The sequence below is a fragment of the Acomys minous genome (assembly GCF_964271855.1).
Source record: "Acomys minous genome assembly, chromosome: 6".
Lineage (NCBI taxonomy): Eukaryota > Metazoa > Chordata > Mammalia > Rodentia > Muridae > Acomys > Acomys minous.
In genome coordinates this window covers 109520901-109542212 of record NC_140487.1, presented here as the reverse complement: position 1 = coordinate 109542212, position 21312 = coordinate 109520901, and the positions used below count along the sequence as shown (strand labels likewise).

The following is a 21312-nucleotide window of genomic DNA, read 5'->3' as shown; positions in this document are numbered from 1 at the left end:
GCAGGCTGGTGCAGCTTCCACTGCCTTCTGAGACCAGCAATCTCGTTCTAAACGAGCTAAATGTAACACTGCTGGGAAAAAAATCATTTTCACCTCCCCAGGTGAGGCCGGGAGCCTGGCCGAAAGCTCGCTAGCTGGCCCTGAGAGAGAGAAACGGGACCTTTGACCTTAAGTTCTGTCCGTTCTTGTCTGGGAGCAAGCATCACCTAGACCAAACCCTTGGGAAACAGAACCCGGGCCACCGGCCAGACAGGGAGGTTGCAAATTCAAGGCCAGCCTGGGCTACAGAGTGAGTTCGAAGGTCAGTTTCAGCAACTCAGTGAAACTGTTGTGGAGGTTTGGGTTTATGATATGTAAACATGTTTCTGTCTTAAGCCCAGGTGTGGGATATGGGGGGCTGCTCCAGGTTGTCCACAGCTGATAACCGCCTCAGGAGAGAGCGAGTGGATCTTTGTCACTTGGGAACTGCCTGGTCTTTGCCAGTGGGAATAAATGCCCAGACCCAGAGAATCTGGAGGCTACGAAAAAGAAAACTCCCTGCCTGTGGCTCCTGGTTGCTGTTGATGAAGTTTGACTGGAAGTTGAAAATATCCTGAAGTGAGGATTGGACTTGCCCCGCCCCCCCAAAGAACCCAATGACCCTAAACAGCGGGAAGCAGCCAAAGAAAACTACACCCCTTCTCCCTACTAACCTTCCTCTCCTACCTGGTGTTGGGGTGTTGGAGGGAACTGGGGTCTAGAGGGAAGAAAGAGATAGAGGGAACCAAAATAAAAAAATAGATTCAAAGAGTAACACCTTCATAAAACCTTGTCTGAAACGAAGAAAAAGAGGCTGGGGATCTAGTTCAGCGGTGGTGTGCTTGGCCACTGTCACAGTAGTTGTCACTGTCAATGGGACTGGGTTTAGACTCTCCCAGGAGACGTAGCTACGAGTGTGTTTGTGTGGGTTTTCCCTGAGGCCTGAGGGGAGAAGACCCTCTCTGATGTAGTGACACAAAGGTAAGGTGGGTACCAGCATCCTCCCTCCCTCCCTCCCTCCCTCCCTCCCTCTCTCCCTCCCTCCCTCCCTCCCTCCCTCCCTCCCTCCGTCCCTCCCTCCCTCCCTCCCTCCCTCTCTCCCTCCCTCCCTCCCTCCCTCCCTCCCTCCCTCCGTCCCTCCCTCCCTCCCTCCCTCCCTTCCTCCCTCCCTCCCTCTCTCCCTCCCTCTCTCCCTATCCCTCTCTGTCCCCATCCTCCTGCGCCCAGGACTGCAGACATCGAGTGACCAGGTGCCTAGAGCTCTTAGGGCAACACCCTCAGTCTGTGTCCCTCAACCCCTGAGCCTGAGCCAACAGACACTCTGCCTTAAGTCACCTTTTGTCAGGTATTTGACCTCGGGAATGAGATAGTAAGGAATCCATCTAGAGTGCCTGAGGCCCTGAGTTCAGGTCCCAGTACTGGGAGAGAAAATGCCAGCATTCCTCTTTTTGTTTTATTTTTATTTTTTTTTTTGTTTTGTTTTTGTTTGTTTGTTTTTTGGTTTTTTGAGACAGGGTTTCTCTGTGTAGCCTTGGCTGTCCTGGACTCGCTTTGTAGACCAGGCTGGCCTCGAACTCACAGCGATCCACCTGCCTCTGCCTCCCGAGTGCTGAGATTAAAGGTGTGCACGACCATCACCCGGCTTATGTTTTGTTTTAAGAGACAGAATTTATCTGTGTAGCGTTGGCCGTCCTGGACTCACTCTGTAGACCAGGCTGGCCTGGAACTCAGAGATGGATCTGCCTCTGCCTCCTGAGTGCTGGGATTACAGGCATGTGCCAACACGCTTGGCTTCAACATTCCATAAAAATTAAAGAAAATGTAATCATTGACATGTATCTTTCCCACCTTCAATAACTATTAATGTTTTGCCAGTCCCCTCCTCCTCCTCCTCCTCCTCCTCCTTCTTTTTTTCCCCTTTTGGGACTAAAATCTCTACTAGTCTGGCCAAAAGATGTTTCCCAACCTTCTACTTGTCTCCTTTATATTTTAAAATTTGTCATTAGTGCTAGCAATATTTCAGGGTCTCACATAGGCAAGTCTGGCCTTGTAGCCAAGGATGATGACCTTGCCTTCCTGCTCTTCTTGTTTCTGATCCTCCTGCCTCCACCTCCAGGGTGCTGGGTTCTCAGGCACCACCACACCTAGCTCTGAGGCTTCTCTTCTATAACCTTTCAGCTACGCAAGTGACACTTTCCTTTCATGTTTTAGAATTTTTTAATTACTTGGATTTTTAAAAAAAATTTTTTAAATTTAATTTTAACTAATGTGCATTGGTGTGACGGTGTCAGATCTTGGAGTTACAGACAGTTGTGAGCTGCCATGTGGGTGCTGGGAATTGAACCCAGGACCTTTGGAAGAACAGACAGTGCTCCTAACTACTGAGCCAACTCTCCAGCCCTACTTGGATTTTTTAATTAATTAATTAATGTGTGTGTGTGTGTGTGTGTGTGTGTGTGTGTGTGAGAGAGAGAGAGACAGACAGACAGACAGACAGACACAGACATAGACAGACAGACACAGACACAGACACAGACAGAGAAAGAGAAAGAGAAAGAGAAAGAGAAAGAGAAAGAGAAAGAGAAAAAGATATCCAGGAAGAGCCTGTTTTTTAGCCCCGTGTGGAGTTCAGGGGACAGTTTGTTGAGTTAATTTTCTCCTCCTACCTTTACGCGAGGTCCAACAGTTAAACTCAGCTCACTAAGCCTGCACAGCAAGCACCTTTCCCCACTGACCATCTCACTTCCTCTTTTTATTTTCCCTATGCTTTTCATTTGTGGAAGAACCAGAGTGTTTGCCCCATAAGCGTTCCCATACCCTAGAAGATTTGGTGCATCCTGGAAGTGTAGTTAAACTTGATCTTCTACCTTAGGTTTCCAGTAACCTGAGAGTCAGATCCAGAGACTTGATTAGAGGGGGTTAATGTACTTGGCAAGAGTAGTTTATTGGTCACGGCCGTATATACTTCATATGTTATCTGTTGTTTGTTTTCCAGACAGGCTCGATGGACTCTAGTCTGGCCTCGGACTCCCCATAGAGGCAAGAATGAATAATATCAAAATCAAAAATAAATAAATAAATAAATAAATAAATAAATAGAATGACCTAGGCTCCTATCCTCCTGCCTCCACCTCCTGAGGGCTGGGATTCTGGGTGTCCACCACCATGGCCTCGTAATTCAACACTATGGGTGGATCCAGGGCTTCCGGCATGCTAAACACGCACTCTGCTCTGAGCTGTGTCCCCAGCACTCTATACCCAACATGACAGCGCATCTGGAAGTACGTAACGTCTAGCTGAGAAATCAGAGGGCTTAATGTGGTGGCGCACACCTTTAATCCCAGCACTTGGGAGACAGAGGCAGGCAGAGCTCTGTGAGTTTGAGGCCAGCCTGGTTTACAAAGCGAGTCGACGACAGCCAAGGCTACACAGAGAAACCCTGTCTCGAAAAACCAAAAAAATGAAAAGGTCTCCATCAACCTTTCGCCTACTGGTTTTAACATCCAGCAATGAATCGGTTATTTTCTTAGCTATTGCAAAATGGTGATTTTTTGATTCACTCTGCATTCATTACTTGGGTAATTCTTCCATAAAGATGAACTTGTCTTTATTATTTTATTCTCCTGAAATACAGTTTATAAAAGAAAGGAAACACTTGATTCCTTGTGTTCTTCTTGTTGTTGTTGTTTTGTTTTGTTTTGAGGCAGGGTCTCACTATATAGCTCTGGCTGGTCTGGAACTCACTGCATAGAACAGGTTGGCCTGAGATTCGCAGAGCTCTACAGGCCTCTGCTCCCACAGTACTGGCATAGAAGGCATGTACTACCACACCCAGGCGTTTTGGTTTTTTGGTGTTTTTTGTTTGTTTGTTTTTGTTTGTTTGTTTGTTTTTTTATTTTTATTTTTATTTTTGAGACAGGGTTTCTCTTTGTAGCCTTGGCTGTCCTAGACTCACTTTGTAGACCAGGCTGGCCTCGAACTCAGCCATCTGCCTGCCTCTGACCCCCGAGTGCTGGGATTAAAGGCGTGCGTCACCGCACAGCACACCCGGTCCTGGTTTTATTTTTCTAACAAAATTTTATTTCCTTTATTTATTTTTTTATTTGTTTGGGTATTTTTGCCTGCATGTATGTCTATGGGCCCCATGTGTGAAGGGCCCATGGGGGTTAGAAGTGGGCATGAGATCTCCTGGGCTGGAATTACAGGTGGTTGTGAGCCACCATGTGGGTGCTGGGAACTGAACCCAGGTCCTCTGGAGGAGCATTCAGTGACCTTAACCATCAGCCACCTGTCCAGTCCTTCCTCTCTGGTTTGTGTGTGTGTGTGTGTGGGGGGGGTGTGTTTCTTTTCTCTTCTTTTCCTTTCTTTTCTTCAAGACAAGTTCTCCCTATGTGGTTCAGCTGGCCTTGAACTTGAGATCCTCCTGCCTCAGCCTTCCAAGATCTGAGGGTTATTGTCACACACTGCCTCAGCCATCTTCCTTTTACAGGTTTTTTTTAAAAAATAATTGTCCTGTGTGTAAAACAAAGTGTTCAGACAATGGATGGAGAAGGGCCTTGGAGTGTGACTGACCCTTCAACTGCTTAGTTTGCTGCTGGGTCCTTCCTATCCCTGGCTTTTCCAGACCATCCACAGAATCACATCAGATCAAGCAACTCCTTCTCATATGGGAAATAAAAGCAATTTAAAAAAAAAAAAAAGGAAGGGGACAGAAGTACAGAGGAAAGTGTTCAGAGTAAGCCTGGCACACGGCAGTTACCGGAGACAGTCTCTGCCTGGTCCCCTAGCTGCATCTCAGTGGCTCACTGTGTCAGGAGGGCAGCTGGAGGTAGACTCCTCTGCTCTTCTGGCAAGACCTGGGGGGGGAAGTTAGACCCGCTATGAACTTTCTGTGAGATTGTGGGAAGGTCACACTACCGCCCCGCACCACTGCACCACACTTACCGGGAGGGTAGAGGTATGGGAGGACAGCATGGCAGGTGGGGACTATTCCCTTGGGTGTGTTCAGGAAAAAAAGAGTTAGCTTGGTCTGAGCTGGGAAAGTCCCTTTCTGAGCTCCCACGACTGTTGAGGCCACTGGTAATTGTCCCTGTCACTGAGGGGCTATGGGAGGCTTGGCTGGGTGCCTAGCTTTGTCACCAACTCGTCCAGCCTCTTCCTCTCTGGGACTTGAGTCCTCCATCTGTAAAATCACCACCGTGAAATTGCAAAGCTAAACGCAATAGCAGCCGTGGGTAAGAGGTAGTGAGGAGCCAGGAGGGTAGGGCATGGTGGGAATGTGGCAGTCATCTAAGAGGGGGGCGGTCAATTCCTGCTCGTAGGTGCGAGGCAGGACAAGGACCCAGGTGGCCCAAATTTGAAAGAGGCTAGGAAACTTTATTTTAAAGACAAGTAGCCAAGCCAGGTGTGGTGGCGGTCGCCTTTAATCCCAGCACTCGGGAGGCAGAGGCAAGCAGATTGCTGTGAGTTCGAGGACAGCCTAGTCTACAAAGTGAGTCTAGGACAGCCAAGGCTACATAGAAACCCTATCTTGGAAAACCAAAAACAAACAAACAAACAAACAAAACAAGTAGCCAAAACAAGCACAAAGTATTGGTTTGGGGCCAGGCGTCATGGAACATGACTTTAATTCTGGCCCTCGGGGGACAGAGGCAGGCAGATCTCTTAAGTTTGAGGTCTGTGTGGCGTACATAGTGAGTTTCAGGCTAGTCAAGACTGTGAAGTGAGACCCTCTTCTCAAAGCAACAACAAAACCAAGCAAGCAAAAGCTGAGAGAGGGGAAAAAGAAGGAAGAGGAGGAGAGGAGAATACTGGAGACGTAGCTCAGTGGCAAAGATTTGGCTAGCGCGTGGAAGGGCCTAGTTTCGCTCGCCAGCATCCTCTTCCAAAAATACTTTGGGGATTTAAAGTAAGAAAAGTTTGGGGCTGGAGAGATGGCTCAGAGGTTAAGAGCACTGTCTGCTCTTCCAGAGGTCCTGAGTTCAACTCCCAGCAACCACCTGGTGGCTCACAATTATCTATACTGGACTCTGATGCCCTCTTTGTTTTGGTTTTGTTGTTTTTGTTGTTGTGGCTGTGGTTTTTCGAGACAGGGTTTCTCTGTGTAGCCTTGGCTGTCCTGGACTCACTTTGTAGACCAGGCTGGCCTCGAACTAACAGCGATCCACCTGCCTCTGCCTCCCAAGTGCTGGGATTAAAGGCGTGCGCCACCACGCCCGGCATAGATTTTATTTTTATTTATTTGTTTTTTGGTTTTTCGAGACAGGTTTTCTCTGTGTAGCCTTGACTGTCCTGGACTCACTTTGTAGTCCAGGCTAGCCTCGACCCCACAGTGATCCGCCTGCCTCTGCCTCCCAAGTGTTGGGATTAAAAGCGTGCGCCACCACGCCCGGCTATGTGTTAGTTTTTAAACTCAAGATTGGAGGCTGGAGAAACGGCTTAGTGAGGAAGAGCACATGCTGCTCTTCTTCAGTGCCTGATTTGGGGTCCCAGCATCCACAGCAGACAACTCACGTGTGTCTTTAACTTCAGCTGCAGTTGTCTGATGCCCTGTTCTGTAGGCACTGCATTAGTGCACAAACACATGCTTTCCTTTTTGGGGATGGGGGGAGGGGTGGGTTGAGGCAGGGCTTCTCTGTGTACCCTTGGCTGTCCTGGCCTCGCTTTGTAAACCAGGCTGGCCTCGAACTCACAGAAATCTGCTTGCCTCCGTCTCTTGAGTGCTAGAATCACAGGTGTTCACCACCATACCCGGCTTCCACAAAGACATATTTTCACATGCACATATATACATAATTTTTGGAGGGGGGTTTCAAGATAGGGTCTCTCTGTGTAGCCTTGTTTGTCCTGGACTCACTTTGTAGACCAGGCTGGCCTCGAACTCACAGACATCCACCTGCCTCTGCATCCGGAGTGCCGGGATTAAAGGCGTGCACCGCCATGCCCGGCTCACCTTTTCTTTTTCTTTTTTCTTTTTTCTTTTTGGTTTTTCGAGACAAGGTTTCTCTGTGTATCCTTGCCTGTTTTGGACTCACTTTGTAGACCAGGCTGGCCTTGAACTCACAGCGATCCGCCTGCCTCTGCCTCCCGAGTGCTGAGATTAAAGGCGTGCGCCACCACCGCCCGGCTCACCTTTTCTTTTTTTAAAGACTTATTTATTTAGTATTATATATACAAGGTAAATGTACAGCTGCGGGTCAGAAGAGGGCGCCAGATCACATTATAGATGGTTATGAGCCACTACGTGGTTGCTGGGAATTGAACTCAGGACCTCTGGAAGAGAAGTCAGTGCTCCTAACTTCTGAGCCATCTCTCCAGCCTCTACCTCACTTTTTTTTTCAAGACAGGGTTTCTCTGTGTAGCCTGGCTGGCCTGGACTCGCTTTGTGGACCAGGCTGGCCTCGAACTCACAGAGCTCTGCATGCCTCTGCCTTTGGAGTGCTGGGATTACAGAAAGACCTTTTTTAGAAATGTCCCTGGTGCTGGATGTGCATATAGAGCACACACCTCCATCGCTGAGGTCATCCAAGAAGACAGTTTTGAGGTGTTGTTTTGTTTTTTGTTTGTTTGTTTTTATTTAGTTTTGTTTTGGCTTTTTTATTTTTAAAATATATTTTATTAATTTATTCATATTGCATCTAAATTATTATCCCATCCTCTGTGTCTCCCATTCTTCCCTCTTATTTTCCCCTTACTCCCCTCCCCTATGACTGTGACTGAGGGGGACCTCCTCCCCCTGTATATGATCATAGGGTATCAAGTCTCTTCTTGGTTTTTTGAGACAGGGTTTCTCTGTGTAGCCCTGGCTGTCCTGGAACTCACTCTGTAGACCAGGCTGGCCTGGAACTTACAGAGATCCACCTGCCTCTGCCTCTGGAGTGCTGGGATTAAAGGTGTGAGCCACTATGCTCTGCTCAAAGAAAGGACATTTTTTATCACCAGGGTATGATGACAATAAAAAGCCTACCCAGTTTCATTAAAATGTCTTAAAATACAGATAATACGCACTTTAGTTCTTAAACATAGCTGACTGGCCACCACCCTTAGCAGATTCCGCCCTAGGGCCACCAGTTTCCAAACCCTGGCTAAGGTGAGCCCAAAGGTGCCTCTCAAAGTTAACTTTCCAGTTCTGGTACCGTCAGGGATGGAGGCAAGCCAGCAGTTTATTTAAGTCTTATTTTCCCTGGAAACAAATTCAGAACCCACACCCTCTCTGTCAGGCAGGTAAGTGAAGACACTGCCCAAAAGACAGGTGTACACATGGCAGGCCTTGAAGGTGACAAAGGTGACAGGCTGGATGTGGTGGCTCATGCTTACAACTCCATCACTTAAGAGGCTGAGGCAGCAGGACTGTTGCTAATTTGAAGCCACCCTGGTCTACATAGTGAGTTCAGACTAGCTGTGAGACCCTCTCTCAACAGCAACCTGCCCTCCCACACACCCCAAGGTAATGAGTACCTCTGAAGTCCCCCCAAAGTTGCTCTTTTTTTGTTTGTTTATTTTATTATTCACATTACATCTCAATGGTTATCCCCTCCCTTGTATCCTCCCATTTCTCCCTCCCTCCCATTTTCCCTTTTTTTTTTTTTTGTCTTTTGTTTTTGTTTTTTGAGACAAGGTTTCTCTGTGTAGCCTTGGCTGTCCTGGACTCACTTTGTAGACCAGGCTGGCCTCGAACTCACAGCGATCTACCTGCCTCTTCCTCCTGAGTCCTGGGATTAAAGGTGTGTGCCACCACGCCCAGCTCAAAGTTGCTCTTGAATCCAGATTCTGTGATGGGGGAGGGGTGTCTAGGCAGATCCTATTGGCCTAGAGAAAGGGGGATGGTCACAATGACCTGGGATGCAGCGCTGTTGGGCAGCGGCCATTTCCCTGCTTGTCTGACTCTCTGCCTCCTCCGCTGAGAACATACGTTCCCAGAGCGCCCCACACACTGTTTCCCAAGCGCCTGCTAGTAAATATTTCAGCCTTTGCAGGCCATATGGGCTCTGTTGCAGCTATTTAACATAGTGAGAAGCTTAGAGGACCCACAAAAGGGAGAATGGCCGTGTTCCAATAAAACTTTATTTATGGCTGCCCAAATTTGAATTTCATACAACTGTCACGCATCATGGCATTCCCCCCTCCCCTGCTTAAAATGACTTTAAAAAGTAAAGACCATCAGACTTGGTGGCACACACCTGCACTCCCAGCCTTCACGACATAGAGGCAGGTGGATCTCTGTGATGAGGTCAGCCTAGTTTACATAGCCAGTGAGTTCCGGGACAGCCTCAGAGGCACGCAGCTAAGAGATGTGCTGAGAGCTCAGGTGTGCAGAGCTGTATCACCAGCATTATCTGTGGCCTGTGATGCTATCATGTACGTTCCTGCACACAGCAGTAAGCAGTTTGGCTTTGTTGGCTTTATGTATTATTTATTTATTTGTTTATTTGGTTCGTTTTTTCCAGACAGGGTTTCTCTGTGTGGCAGCCCAGGCTGTCCTGAAACTCGCTCTGTAGACCAGGCTGGCTGTTTTATTTATTTTACGAGATAAGAATCTTGACGTGGGCTGGGACTCACACTACCTCAGCCTAAGGGGAAGTGAGGAAACAGGAGTCACCGACCTCTCCTGGAGCTCGCATCTCTTGGGGGAAGGCAGACCTGTTAGCTTGCGGTGTGACTGCCAGCAGGCAGGCGCAGCATTTGGGTTACAGCTATAGGGTGCTGTGTTCATCTCAACGAAGCCCTGTCTGAGGTAGTGTCATTAAAAGAGGAGACATAGTTCAAGGGAAGGCATGAACTCCCAGAGCTGGGTAGGGGCAAGCCAAGGAGAGAGCGTATCGGGCCATTCGCAGTGAGCAGCAAGGAAGATGGCAGCCAGGAAGGCTGAAAGCCAGGACAAAGGGCTTCTGGGAGGGGCAGAGGGAGCAGGTGCCCATCGAGCGGGGCTTGGCAGGCAGGACAAAGGCTTGGGCTTTGTTTGAAGTGTCAAGGAAGAGGTGCAAAGAGGTTTCCACCTGGACAGCGACACCATCCTGTGTGTCACACCTACAGGAGCCCCCCAGCTGCTCCTGGCTTCCCTCCCCAACGCTGGGCTGATAATGAGATTACGGATGTTGGTTTTCCGGTCTCAGACACATGAGTTTCCACTGTCTGGCAGTAGACAACCCTGTCCCTCTCCGAACCTCAACTTTCTTGGGGAGCGGGGTGGGGCTGAGTTCTGTGTTCAGTGTAGGGAGGAAGGATGGAGTGAGGGTAGGAAAGAAAGGAAAGGAGGGAGGCAGGCCGCAAGCCCTCCTGCTTGTTTGCGATTGTGATTTAGACGGCTCGGCCTAGTTGTGACACACTGTGATCACTTGGTAAAGGTGCTGTCGCTACAGTGACTGCCTCACGCTGTTCCACCGGCTGCCAGCCGACCGCTGTGCCAAGACTCTCCTCTACTGAGAGGCCAAGGGGGGAAACAAAACAAAACAAAACACAAAACAACAGGGCAGCTCCCTGGAGGCAGGCCCCATCCAGACAAGGAGCTCTTCAATGTCACAGCCCACACAGCCCAGGCTGGAGCTGGGAGACCCATACCTAGGCCTCGGCCCCAACTCCTTGCTAGAATTAGCCCTTTGACAAGGTACGGAAGGAACAATGACCTCACTGCGCCCAGCGTGGCCTCTCACACTCATGAGTCATTCGTGTAGCAAACACCTCAAGTAACCTCCCAGAGCAGCCTGCTTCAACCCCATGTTATTTATTATTATTAATATACAGCCCTGGCCACGGAGCATCTCAGAACCCTGGGTCACGTTAGTCATTATGTCTTTCCCTCTGTTTCTTCTTCTTCTTCTTCTTCTTCTTCTTCTTCTTCTTCTTCTTCTTCTTCTTCTTCTTCTTCTTCTTTTTCTCCTCCTCCTCCTCCTTCTCTTTTTTCTCGAAACAGGGTTTCTCTGTGTAGCCTTGGCTGTCCTGCACTCACTTTGTAGACCAGGCTGGCCTCAAACTCAGTGATCCACCTGCCTCTGCCTCCCGAGTGCTGGGATTAAAGGCGTGCGCCACCACGCCTGGCTCGCCTCTGTGTCTTCTTTTGCGAAGGACTCCCTGGCTGGCCTCGAACTCACAGAGATAGATGTGATGGTTTGCATGAGACATGTTCCCCCCAAATTCTTTTAACATTTTAATGCTTGGCTCCCAGTTGATGGAGCTGTACGGGAAGGCTTAGGGGGTGTGGCCTGGCTGGAGGAAGGCTTAAGGGGTGTGGCCTGGCTGAAAGAAGGCTTAGGGGGTGTGGCCTGGCTGGAGGAAGTACGTCACTGGGTGTGGTTTTTGAGATCTTAAAGACTTCCGCCAGCCATTTAAGGATGCTCTCTTCCTTTCATGCTTATGAGACTTAAGCGCTTGACAACTCCAGCCGCCTATGCTCGCCAGCTGCCTGATTTCTTCTCATGGTGGTAGTGAACTCGTGGATGTGAGGGCAATCCGGCTGCAACAATCTGTCACCCCATTGGTCGCCAGGGTTGATTCAACGGATCAGGCAGGTGTCCCATCCCTCCCTCACCACTCCAAGAGCACGACCTAGAATAGAGGAGGGCAGGTCTTCTGTCAAGGGTGTGTGAGTAGCCGCGCTCCCCTGCTAGAACTCCAAACACGCGCAAGGTAACAACTCTTATCCCTCTGGGACCGTGAGCCCAAAATAAACTCATTCTTTGTAGAGGAATGTTAATTCAGAACATGACTGTTCTGACAAGAGATTGCATCCAAAAGTCTTCTAGGTCTGTGTGATCTGGCTGGAATAGAAACACGCCTTTAATCCAGCAGACAGAGGCAGACAGACCTGAGTTCGAGGCCAGCCTGGTATACAGCAAGTATCAAGTAAAGAAAAATTTAGGTTCAGGCGTGGTGGTACACACCTTTAATCCCAAATGAAGGTGAAGTTAACTTTGTAGAAGGAAGTACCCGTGTTTGAAAGTGATGTCTAAACCGGGCATGGTGGCTCACACCTTTAATCCCAGCACTCGGGAGGCAGAAGCAGGCGGATTGCTGTGAGTTCGAAGCCAGCCTGGTCTACAAAGTGAGTCCAGGACAGCCAAGGTTACACAGAGAAACCCTGTCTTGAAAAACAAAACAAAAAGAAGAAAAAAAAAAAAGAAAGTGATGTCAATTGAGAAGCAGAAAGGGTGACAAATCAGAGAAGAGTTGACAGAATAGGATACGCCCAACTCTCATGAGAGGAGTGAGGAAAGAAAAGCTACTTAGGCAGTTTTACAGCCGGGCGTGGTGGCTCACACCTTTAATCCCAGTACTTGGGAGGCAGAGGCGGGCGAATCGCTGTGAGTTCGAGGCCAGCCTGGTCTACAAAGTGAGTCCAGGATGGCCAAGGCTAACACAGAGAGACCCTGTCTCGAAAAACCAAAAAAAAAAAAAAAAAAAAAAAAAAAAAAAAAAGAGAGGAGGCAGTTTTACCAGGACAGTAATAGAGAGATGGGTTGTAGGGAGAGAGAACTCAGGTGAAGACGAAACAAGCCAGAAAACGAGAAGAAGCCAGAAGACTAGAGCAGATTGCTGAGTTAGTTTGAGGCCAAGCAGAGCACTTCCAGGAGAGAGAGAGAGAGAAGCCAGATCAAATAAGTCAGCTGGGAGAGGAGTCTGAGCCACAACAGCTGAGTTAAACCAGCCAGCCCGGAGCTCAGAAAGAACAAGGAAAGGTGAGCTTATTAAGCAGTAAGTCTCAGAAGCTGAAAACATTCTAGGCCTAGGTTAGATTGTACAGAGGCTAGAAGCTTCCAGGACTAGGCCTAGGTTAGCAGAAGAAGGCAGTTAGCCTCCCAGACAACAATTGAGCCAGGAGAATAAAAATACTTTAACAATGTTTCTCTAAGTTGCCCTGGTTATGGTGTTTAATCACAGCAACGGAAACATACATAATATGGTAGGTAGGCCAGCCTTGACCTCACAGATTTGCCTCAGCCCTCCAAGGGCTGAGACTGAAGGAATCTGAGAGAGAAGTGGAAGCAAGTTTAAGCTGAGTGGGAGCTACAGCTGCATCATGGGTGCTGGCTTTGGGGACCATAGTTTACTTAACTCTCCTGAATGACTGCTGTCCCTCCTCCAGGAACAGATGACAAACTGACATGCCCAAGCACCCCACATGGAGCCCGTCTGTCCTCTGGGCTGCCACCCTCTTGCTACAGTGACACATGGCTCTCCAACTCCTCTAAGGAAAGAAGATGTGGGAGGCTAAAAGTAGTCATCGGAATTTCAAAGCAGTCTGGTCATGGTGGCACACAGAGGCAGGAGGATCCCCGTTAGGTTGCTTTCTTGAGCTATACAGGCTTCCTTTTCCGTGCTGGTCTAAGTCACTGAGATCTGCCAAAGCCTTTCCCACCTTCTAAAGATCTTGCCTCGCCAGAGGGCTCAGCATTGACACTGAAGGTTCATACCAGCCTGAGGTCCCCGCGCGATCAAGCTTTTCTTTATCTCCTCTGTGGAACAAGTTCTTTCTGGCCCTGTAGACTGGGGTTCAAACACAGCTCCTCTGATTCCTACTTCCCTGGATAGTGCCTGCCTTTCCTCTGTGGTCCTCGAGTTCCTCATATTTGTGGGAACCTCAGACAGATAGGCAAGGGCTCCTACGGCTTTGATAAGCCAGTCTGTCAGGGTCTGACTCCCTCACACCGTCTCCGGTGACACAACCTTGGCCTTGAGGAGGATGGGAAGGTGTATTACTCACTGGTCAGCCTGATCCCAGCCACATACTCATCCCACAGCCTCACAGGCCAGGCTGTGATGGGGATGGGCTCTCTCACTCATTCTTTGTTTGGTTTTTTTTTGTTTTGTTTTGTTTTTTGTTTGTTTTGTTTTCTGAGACAGGGTTTCTCTGTGTTAGCCTTGGCTGTCCTGGACTCGCTTTGTAGACCAGGCTGGCCTCGAACTCACAGAGATCCACCTGCCTCTGCCTCCCGAGTGCTGGGATTAAAGGCGTGCACCACCACGCCCGGTTGTTTTTTTTTTTTTTTTTTAAGATTTACTTATTGAGCCGGGCGTGGTGGCGCACGCCTTTAATCCCAGCACTCGGGAGGCAGAGGCAGGCGGATCGCTGTGAGTTCGAGGCCAGCCTGGTCTACAGAGCGAGTCCAGGACAGCCAAGGCTACACAGAGAAACCCTGTCTCGAAAAACCAAAAAAAAAAAAAAAAAAAAGATTTACTTATTTATTTATTATGTATACAGTGCTCTGCCTGCATGTACATCTTCAGGCCAGAGGAAGGCATCAGATCACATTATAGATGGTTGTGAGCTACCATGCGGTTGCTGGGAATTGAACTCAGGACCTCCGGAAGAGCAGTCAGTGCTCTTAACCACTGAGCCATCTTTCCAACGCTCCTTCTTTGTTTGTTTTGTCTTTTTTGTTTTGTTTTGTTTGAGACAGGGTTTCTCTTTGTAGCCCTGGCTACCTTGGACTTACTTTGTAAACCAGGCTGGCCTCGAACTCACAGCAATCTGCCTGCCTCTGCCTCCTGAGTGTGGGGATAAAGGCATGCGCCACCACACCTAGCTTTGTTTGTTTGCTTGCTTAAGATTTGTTATTTATTTTTTATTATGTATACAGTGCTCTGCCTGCATATACACCTGCAGGCCAGAAGAGGACACCAGATTTCATTATAGATGGTTGTGAATTACCATGTCGTTGCTGGGAATTGAACTCAGGACCTCTGGAAGAGCAGACAGTGCTCTTAACCTCTGAGCCATCTCTCCAGTCCCTTATTTTGTTTTTGTTTTTTTCAAGACAGGGTTTCTTTGCATGACTACCCTAGCTGTCCTGGAACTTTGTAGACTTTGTAGACCAGGCTGGACTTGAACTCAAAGAGATTCTACTTAAGGATCTCCCCTGCAGAGTCCTGTTTTGATCTTGGAGGAAACTTACATACCAGGCAACACTCTTGCACATAAAACACAAAAGAAATAAATCTTAAAAAAAAAAAGAGTTGTTTGTTTGTTTATTATTTGCTTATTTATTTATATAGTACTCTGCCTGCATGTACATCTGCAGGCCAGAATAAGGCACCAGATCTCATTATAGATGGTTGTGAGCCACCATGCGGTTGCTGGGAATTGGACTCAGGACCTTTGTAAGAATGGGCAGTGCCCTTAACCTCTGAGCCATCTCTCTAGCCCCCAAGAATTAAATCTTTATATGTTCAAAATATGGGCTGATGTCCTGGAGGAGAACAGTCCTGAGACACGGCAGCGAGAGGGAAGGAACCCGGAGGCAAAACCACTGCAACCTCCCCTCTCCTGCTTCCCAGGTACCCACCACCTTTGCCCCACTCTCCAGCATCATGCTGCGGCTCTCAGTGCGCCTTTCTCCCTGTGTCACTTAAATCTGCTTGACCTTTGTCACCGGTGTGCAATTTCTTCAGAGCCCTGAGGAGGATTACAAGGTTGAGCAAGTACAAAAAATAAAAATAAAAAATAAAAAAATAAAAAAAATCCTCGATTTCCTAGCTCACTTTGGGCGTGAGATAAATGACAGGTCATAATTTAATCAAGTGTGCCCTAGTATTCAAATTCTAGCCCTGAGCACTCGGAGCGGGAGCATCGCAAACAGCTCCCAAGCAGTCGACTTGGACCATGTTCACACTGATGTTCATAATTGCTGCCAGCTGGCCGCAAGCTGTCCCCAGTGTCCTGGCTCAGTGCATTGGGAGGACTAGCCCCTGTCTCATCAGGCCGACGTGAATACCCCAGTGTACAGGGTACAGGGGAAAAAAAAATGCATGTTAGGAGCTAGTGCTAGCTACATGTATTTATTCAGTGTGCGTGAGTATAGTGTCCATGTGTGTGCTCGCACAAATCTGTGTTCCTGCGTGTGTGCCGGTAGGGTCTTTCACTAAAGCTGGAGCTCACCAAGGACAGCTAGTGTGGCTAGCCAGCTTGCCCTGGGGATCGTCGTCATCTCTGCTTCTCCAGGGCTGGAATTGCTGGAGGTTGCCAGGACTGCCCAGGGTCTGGAGCTCTTAACTCTCATCCTGGCACTGATGCTTTGCTAACCGAGGCATCTCTCCTGCCTCATTCATTCATTTGTTCACTCACTCACTGAGTCAAGGTCTTACTGTGTAGCCCTGGAACTTACTATGTAGATCAGGCTAGCCTATGAACTCTCCAGAATCTGTCTGCCTACTGTCTTCAGCATGCTGAGATTAAAGGGGTGGGGGGCAGAAATACCATGCTGGGTTCTTTTTCTTTTTCCTTTTTTTTTTTAAACATTGTAATTTCTCTCTCTCTCTCTCTCTCTCTCTCTCTCTCTCTCTCTGTGTGTGTGTGTGTGTGTGTGTGTGTGTGTGTGTGTCGCAATTCTTGCCAGGTGTTCTGAGGCACGGTCTTCTGTGGCGCTGGCCGGCCTAGAACTCACTCTGAAGCTGAGGGTGATCTTGACCACTAGATCTTCCTGCCTTCCACCTCCCAAGAGCTGGGATTACAGGCATACATCGTCACACCTGGCTGTGTGATTTATCTTATTTTATTTCGAGATGCAGTCTCACTATATAATCCAGGCCGATCGGCTTCAGACACAAGACCCTCTTGCCTTGGCCTCCTGAATGCTGCTGGCATTACAGGCTTGTGGAGAGGGTGTGGTGTGTAATCTGTAACTCGAAACAACAGACAGGGTTCTAATGAGTTTAGTCCTAACAACCGACCTAAAAGATGGGAGTAATGATTCCCATTTTTCAGATAAAGAAACTGAGCTTAAAGACAGGAGTTTTTAGTGCTAAAAGAGGGGTAAGGGGGGCTGGAGAGATGGCTACTCAGAGGTTAAGAGCCCTGACTGCTCTTCCAGAGGTTCTGAGTTCAATTCCCAGCAACCATATGGTGGCTCAAACCATCTACAATGAGATCTGATGCCCTCTTCTGGTGTGCAGGTGTACAAGCAGGCAGAGCCCTGTGTACATAATAATAAATAAATAAATCTTTTAAAAGAGGAGCAGGTCTGGGACTCCAATCCATGCCTTCTGGATTCTAAAGTCCTTTCCATTCAAAACGCAGTTCAAGTCAGCAGTGATCCACTCAGGGAACACATGGGATGCCGGGATAGGGGGGCTGTAGATAGGGAAGAAATCAGTGTCTACTTCTTTGTGTGCCTATGTGCATATGTACTTATATATGTCTGCTATATGTGCATGTGGCTACCTGAGCATGTGGATGTGTGTGCCTGTATGTGCCCATGTATGTGTAGGCCAGAGGTTGACAACCCATGCCTTTATCTTCTTATTTATTTATTGTGTGAGTCTCTCTTTAAGTCTGGAGCTCACAGTGAGATCCCATCTCATTTGCCTCAGCAGTGAGATTACAAATGCTTTTAGGCAAACTGTGTGTGTGTGTGTGTGTGTGTGTGTGTGTGTGTGTGTGTATTTATTTGTTTGTTTATTTATTTATTTATGTATTGTTTTTTCGAGACAGGGTTTCTCTGTGTAGCCGTGACTGTTCTAGACTCTCTTTCTAGACCAGGCTGGCCTTGAACTCACAGTGATGTACCTGCCTCTGCCTCCCAAGTGTTGGGATTAAAGGCATGAGCCACCACTGCCCAGCCTCTATCTTTTTTGTTTGTTTGTTTTGTTTTCTGAGACAGGATTTCTCTGTGTAGCCCTGGCTATCCTGCACTTGCTTTGTAGACCAGACTGGCCTTGAACTCACAGCGATCTGCCTGCCTCTGCCTCCTGAGTGCTGGGACTAAAGGCATGTGCCACCACCACGCTCAGCTTCTCTATATCTTTTTTATTTATTTATTTATTTATTTATTTAGTTAGTTAGTTAGTTAGTTAGTTAGTTAGTTTTTCGAGACAGAGTCTCTGTGTAGCCTGGGCTGTCCTGGACTCACTTTGTAGACCAGGCTGGCCTCGAACTCACAGCGATCCGCCTGCCTCTGCCTCCCGAGTGCTGGGATTAAAGGCGTGCGCCACCACGCCCGGCCTCTATATCTTTTTTAATTAATTAATTTTTTTAGACAAGGTCTCCATTACACAGTCCAAGCTGGCCTCACTCTCCTGGATTAAATTCATTTCTATTAACAAATGGATTTTTAATTTAATTTAATTTTATGTGCCATGGTGTTTTGACTGCATGTATGTCTGTGTGAGGGAGTCAGATCCCCTAGAGCTGGAATTACAGACAATTGTGAGCTGCCTTGTGGGTGCTGGGGATTGAGCTCAGCTCCTCTGAAAGAGCAGCCAGTGCTCTTAACCACTGAGCCATCTCTCCAGCTTCCACTTGCTGTTTTTATGTTGTTGTTGTTGTTTGAGATAGGTTCTCTCTATGTAGCTCTGGCTGGCCTGGAACTCACTAAGTAGACCAGGCTGGCCCTGAACTCAGAGATCCTCCTGCCGCTGCCTCCCTAGTGCTAGGATTAAAGGTGTGCGCCACTATAGCCCTACTTAAAAAATGTATTGCATTTAAATCTCTTTATTGGGGAAGGTTGGCCCTGTGTACATTTCTGGAGGTCAGAGGACACAACCTGTGAGACTCACCTCACAGACCCACCCCACACTAGTGTGCTCCTGACCTGCTGTGTGATTTTGGATAAAGTCACTCTTTTTTTTTTTTTAAGGCAGGGTTTCTCTGTGTAGCCTTGGCTGTCCTGGACTCACTTTGTAGATCAGGCTGGCCTCGAACTCACAGCGATCCGCCTGCCTCCGCCTCCCGAGTGCTGGGATTAACGGCGTGCGCCACCACGCCCGGCTCACCTCACATCTCTTAAAGAGTGTGTACTAGGAGGTGGTGAGGTCTCAAGAAAATCACAGGCCGCCACTTGGAGTTAGAGGTCCATAATACCAAGCACAACCGGGCCTGCAGAGCCGGAGCTCCATACCCAGAACCAACCAACCAAGCAAACACAACAGAAAAGGAATTACATTATCAAGGGAGCCTGGCTTGCAAGAGGCTTTTAATAAACTAGCCAGCTTGTCCTTGGGCTTTCTCACCTGAGATAAAGTCTCACCACACCACACCTGGGCCCTAGGATCTCCTTAGGTACCGGCCAAATCTTGCCCGAGGAAATCCTGATCCTACCACGCGTGTACTTTGCCTTCTTCAAGCTCAAACCAGACCACAATCCGGCCTGCCACGGCAGAGACGCGGGACCTGGCCTGAAACCAGCGCCCTCAAGTGATAGGGCACAACACAGACTGGGAGGTGAAAAAAAAAAATTGCGTATTAGGAAATCACCCTGAGGGCGCTGTAGGTCCCGGCGCTGGCGGGCTTGAGACACGGGGATCACATGGAGACCCCAGTGTAGTCTCCCGGGATGTGCAGAAGCTTTCGGAGGGGGGCGATCTCGGCGAGCTGAGAGTGGATGTACACACGACCCAGGCTCCTTTCACGCCTCGGGGTGGGGTGGGGGGAATCAGGCCCGGGACATGCCATGTGAATGTAGGGTGGCTGCTCCTCTTCCTGGAGAGAGAAGGCACATCTAGGTTAAGAGCCCAAACGCTACTCGGGCAGGACGGAGGTGGGTCCGCCGAGGTCTGCAAAGCCGCACACACACCGAGAAGAAGGAACCTGCAGAGCCTCGGGTGGGCAGGGCCCAGAGTGGGCCGGGGTCTCGTGTGAAGGCGGGGCCAGCTCCCGGCGCGTTGGGGGCGGGGGTCCGCGCCGGGAATGCCGCGCCGTGGGGGACTGGGCGGGGCTACTTAAGCCCCGCCCCCCGCGCAGGTAGCCAATGGGCGCGGCGGCGCCGGGTGACGGAGGGAGCCGAAGTGCGAGTGCCGCGGCGGCCGCGGACGGCCCAGCCAGAGGGCGAGGGGCTCGGGAGCGTGCGGGGGTCTCGGTGCAGCAGCGGGGACCCCGGGACTGGCAGGCGGCTCAGCCCGGGGCCTCCGGGAGGAGCGCGGGCGGTCCGGCGGCGGCGCGATGCCGCTCGCCCAGCTCAAGGAACCCTGGCCGCTCATGGAGCTGGTGCCGCTGGACCCGGAGGTGAGTGAGAGGGGCGGGGGACCGGCGGCGGCGGCTGCCGGCCAGCCCGGATCTGCACAGGGGCGGGGCGGCCCGCCGCATCTCTGCAGCCCCGCGTGGACGCGGGTGCCCTCCGGTCTCTAGCCCACTGACCGGCTCCACCCCCCTGTGCTCCGGGTGTGTGCGTGTGCTGGGAACGGCTCTGCTGGACGCTCAGTACCTCCGTGCAGTAGCCAGGAGAGGGAACCCCACCTGACATGAGATCTGATATCTTAAGCACCCTAGGTAGGACCCGTCCCGCTTATCATCTTTTGGTTGTTGTGGGAGTTGCCCCAATCAGTGCAGAAGGGAAAGGCTTGGGTCAGATGTCTGGGGTTCTACTAGAGACAAGGATCATGGGAATCCGGTTTCTCACCCTTCCCTCTCCCCAAGAGCTCTCTCCGTTCCTCCACTTCTGATCTTAGTGGACCCACCCCCCTTCTGGACCGCTGGCAGTTACGGAATGTAGGATGATACCACCTCCGGAGTGGGAACCATGTTTCCTTTGCCCTGAAGCTAATGACACTGGGTCTTCCTACTTCGGATTATGCCAAGAGTGGGGAAAGCCCTTAGACCTTGTGAAAATGGTCTTTAGAGTAGAGACTCTGTCCGACTTTCTGCTGGGCCCTTGGGCAGTGTGACTTCTACCACCTAGTCTCCCCCAGAAGCAGCTTCTGTCCTTTGAAGGCTTTCTGGTCCAACCCTCAGCATGCAGGAGGCCACTTTTTGTGGTGTTCTGTGACCCTGGGATCAAGGTCAAGTCCTGAACCAGCAAGTTTAAAACTTTCCCCTGCTCTCCTGCTGGAGAGAAGGCAGGTGAGAGGCTGCCTGATCTGGAGCTGTTGAGGGGGGTGGAGGGGGGGGGAAAGGGTGTACACAGAAGACAGATGGAGATCCAGATGATTTTTTTTTTCCCCTCCTGGCTTAAACCCTTACCTATGTTTGGGACCTCAGGGCAGTCACCCTGTGCCCTGCCTCACAGGACCACAGGTAGAGAGGGGAATCCACAGTGAGGTCCCCAGGTTTTCAGGCACCCCAGAGCATGCTGCGCCTTTAAAGGGATGGCCCACACTGGCTATTGGAGGGTGGGCGCGGCTGGGTTAGGTAACGACCTGAAGGCGCAATTTGGAGTAAATTGTTCTGGGATCCTTGCCATGGGGTTTTTACAGGCCCTACACAGTCGTTCAGGGCTTCTCTGACTGACTCACCGTCCTGGTGAGGAGCACTGCCCTATGGAGCCCCTGTTGCCCACCCCACCCCCATTCTACCCCACCTCAGGACTGGGGCACGAGGCCTGAGGGAAGGCTTAGAGGTGTATTCCTTTGCCTGGGCACGCCCCTGCCACC

The 21312-nt window shown here is 49.7% G+C and overlaps 1 protein-coding gene and 1 long non-coding RNA gene across 2 annotated transcripts in view; both read left to right on the top strand.

The window, feature by feature from the left end:
• Positions 1 to 11344: 11344 nt before the first annotated feature.
• Positions 11345 to 13955, top strand: LOC311599861. The gene is made up of 3 exons (XR_014780038.1): positions 11345 to 11640; positions 11749 to 11856; positions 13097 to 13955. It is a non-coding gene; the product is annotated as an uncharacterized lncRNA (long non-coding RNA).
• A 5749-nt stretch (positions 13956 to 19704) lies between these two features.
• RPS6KA1 (ribosomal protein S6 kinase A1) overlaps positions 19705 to 21312 on the top strand; it is a 43893-nt gene continuing 42285 nt past the window's right edge. Inside the window, exon 1 of the mRNA XM_084785251.1 lies at positions 19705 to 19948. Coding sequence (XP_084641377.1) covers positions 19886 to 19948 — 63 coding nt within the window. The 5' untranslated portion in view covers positions 19705 to 19885. The remainder of the gene's footprint in view (positions 19949 to 21312) is intronic.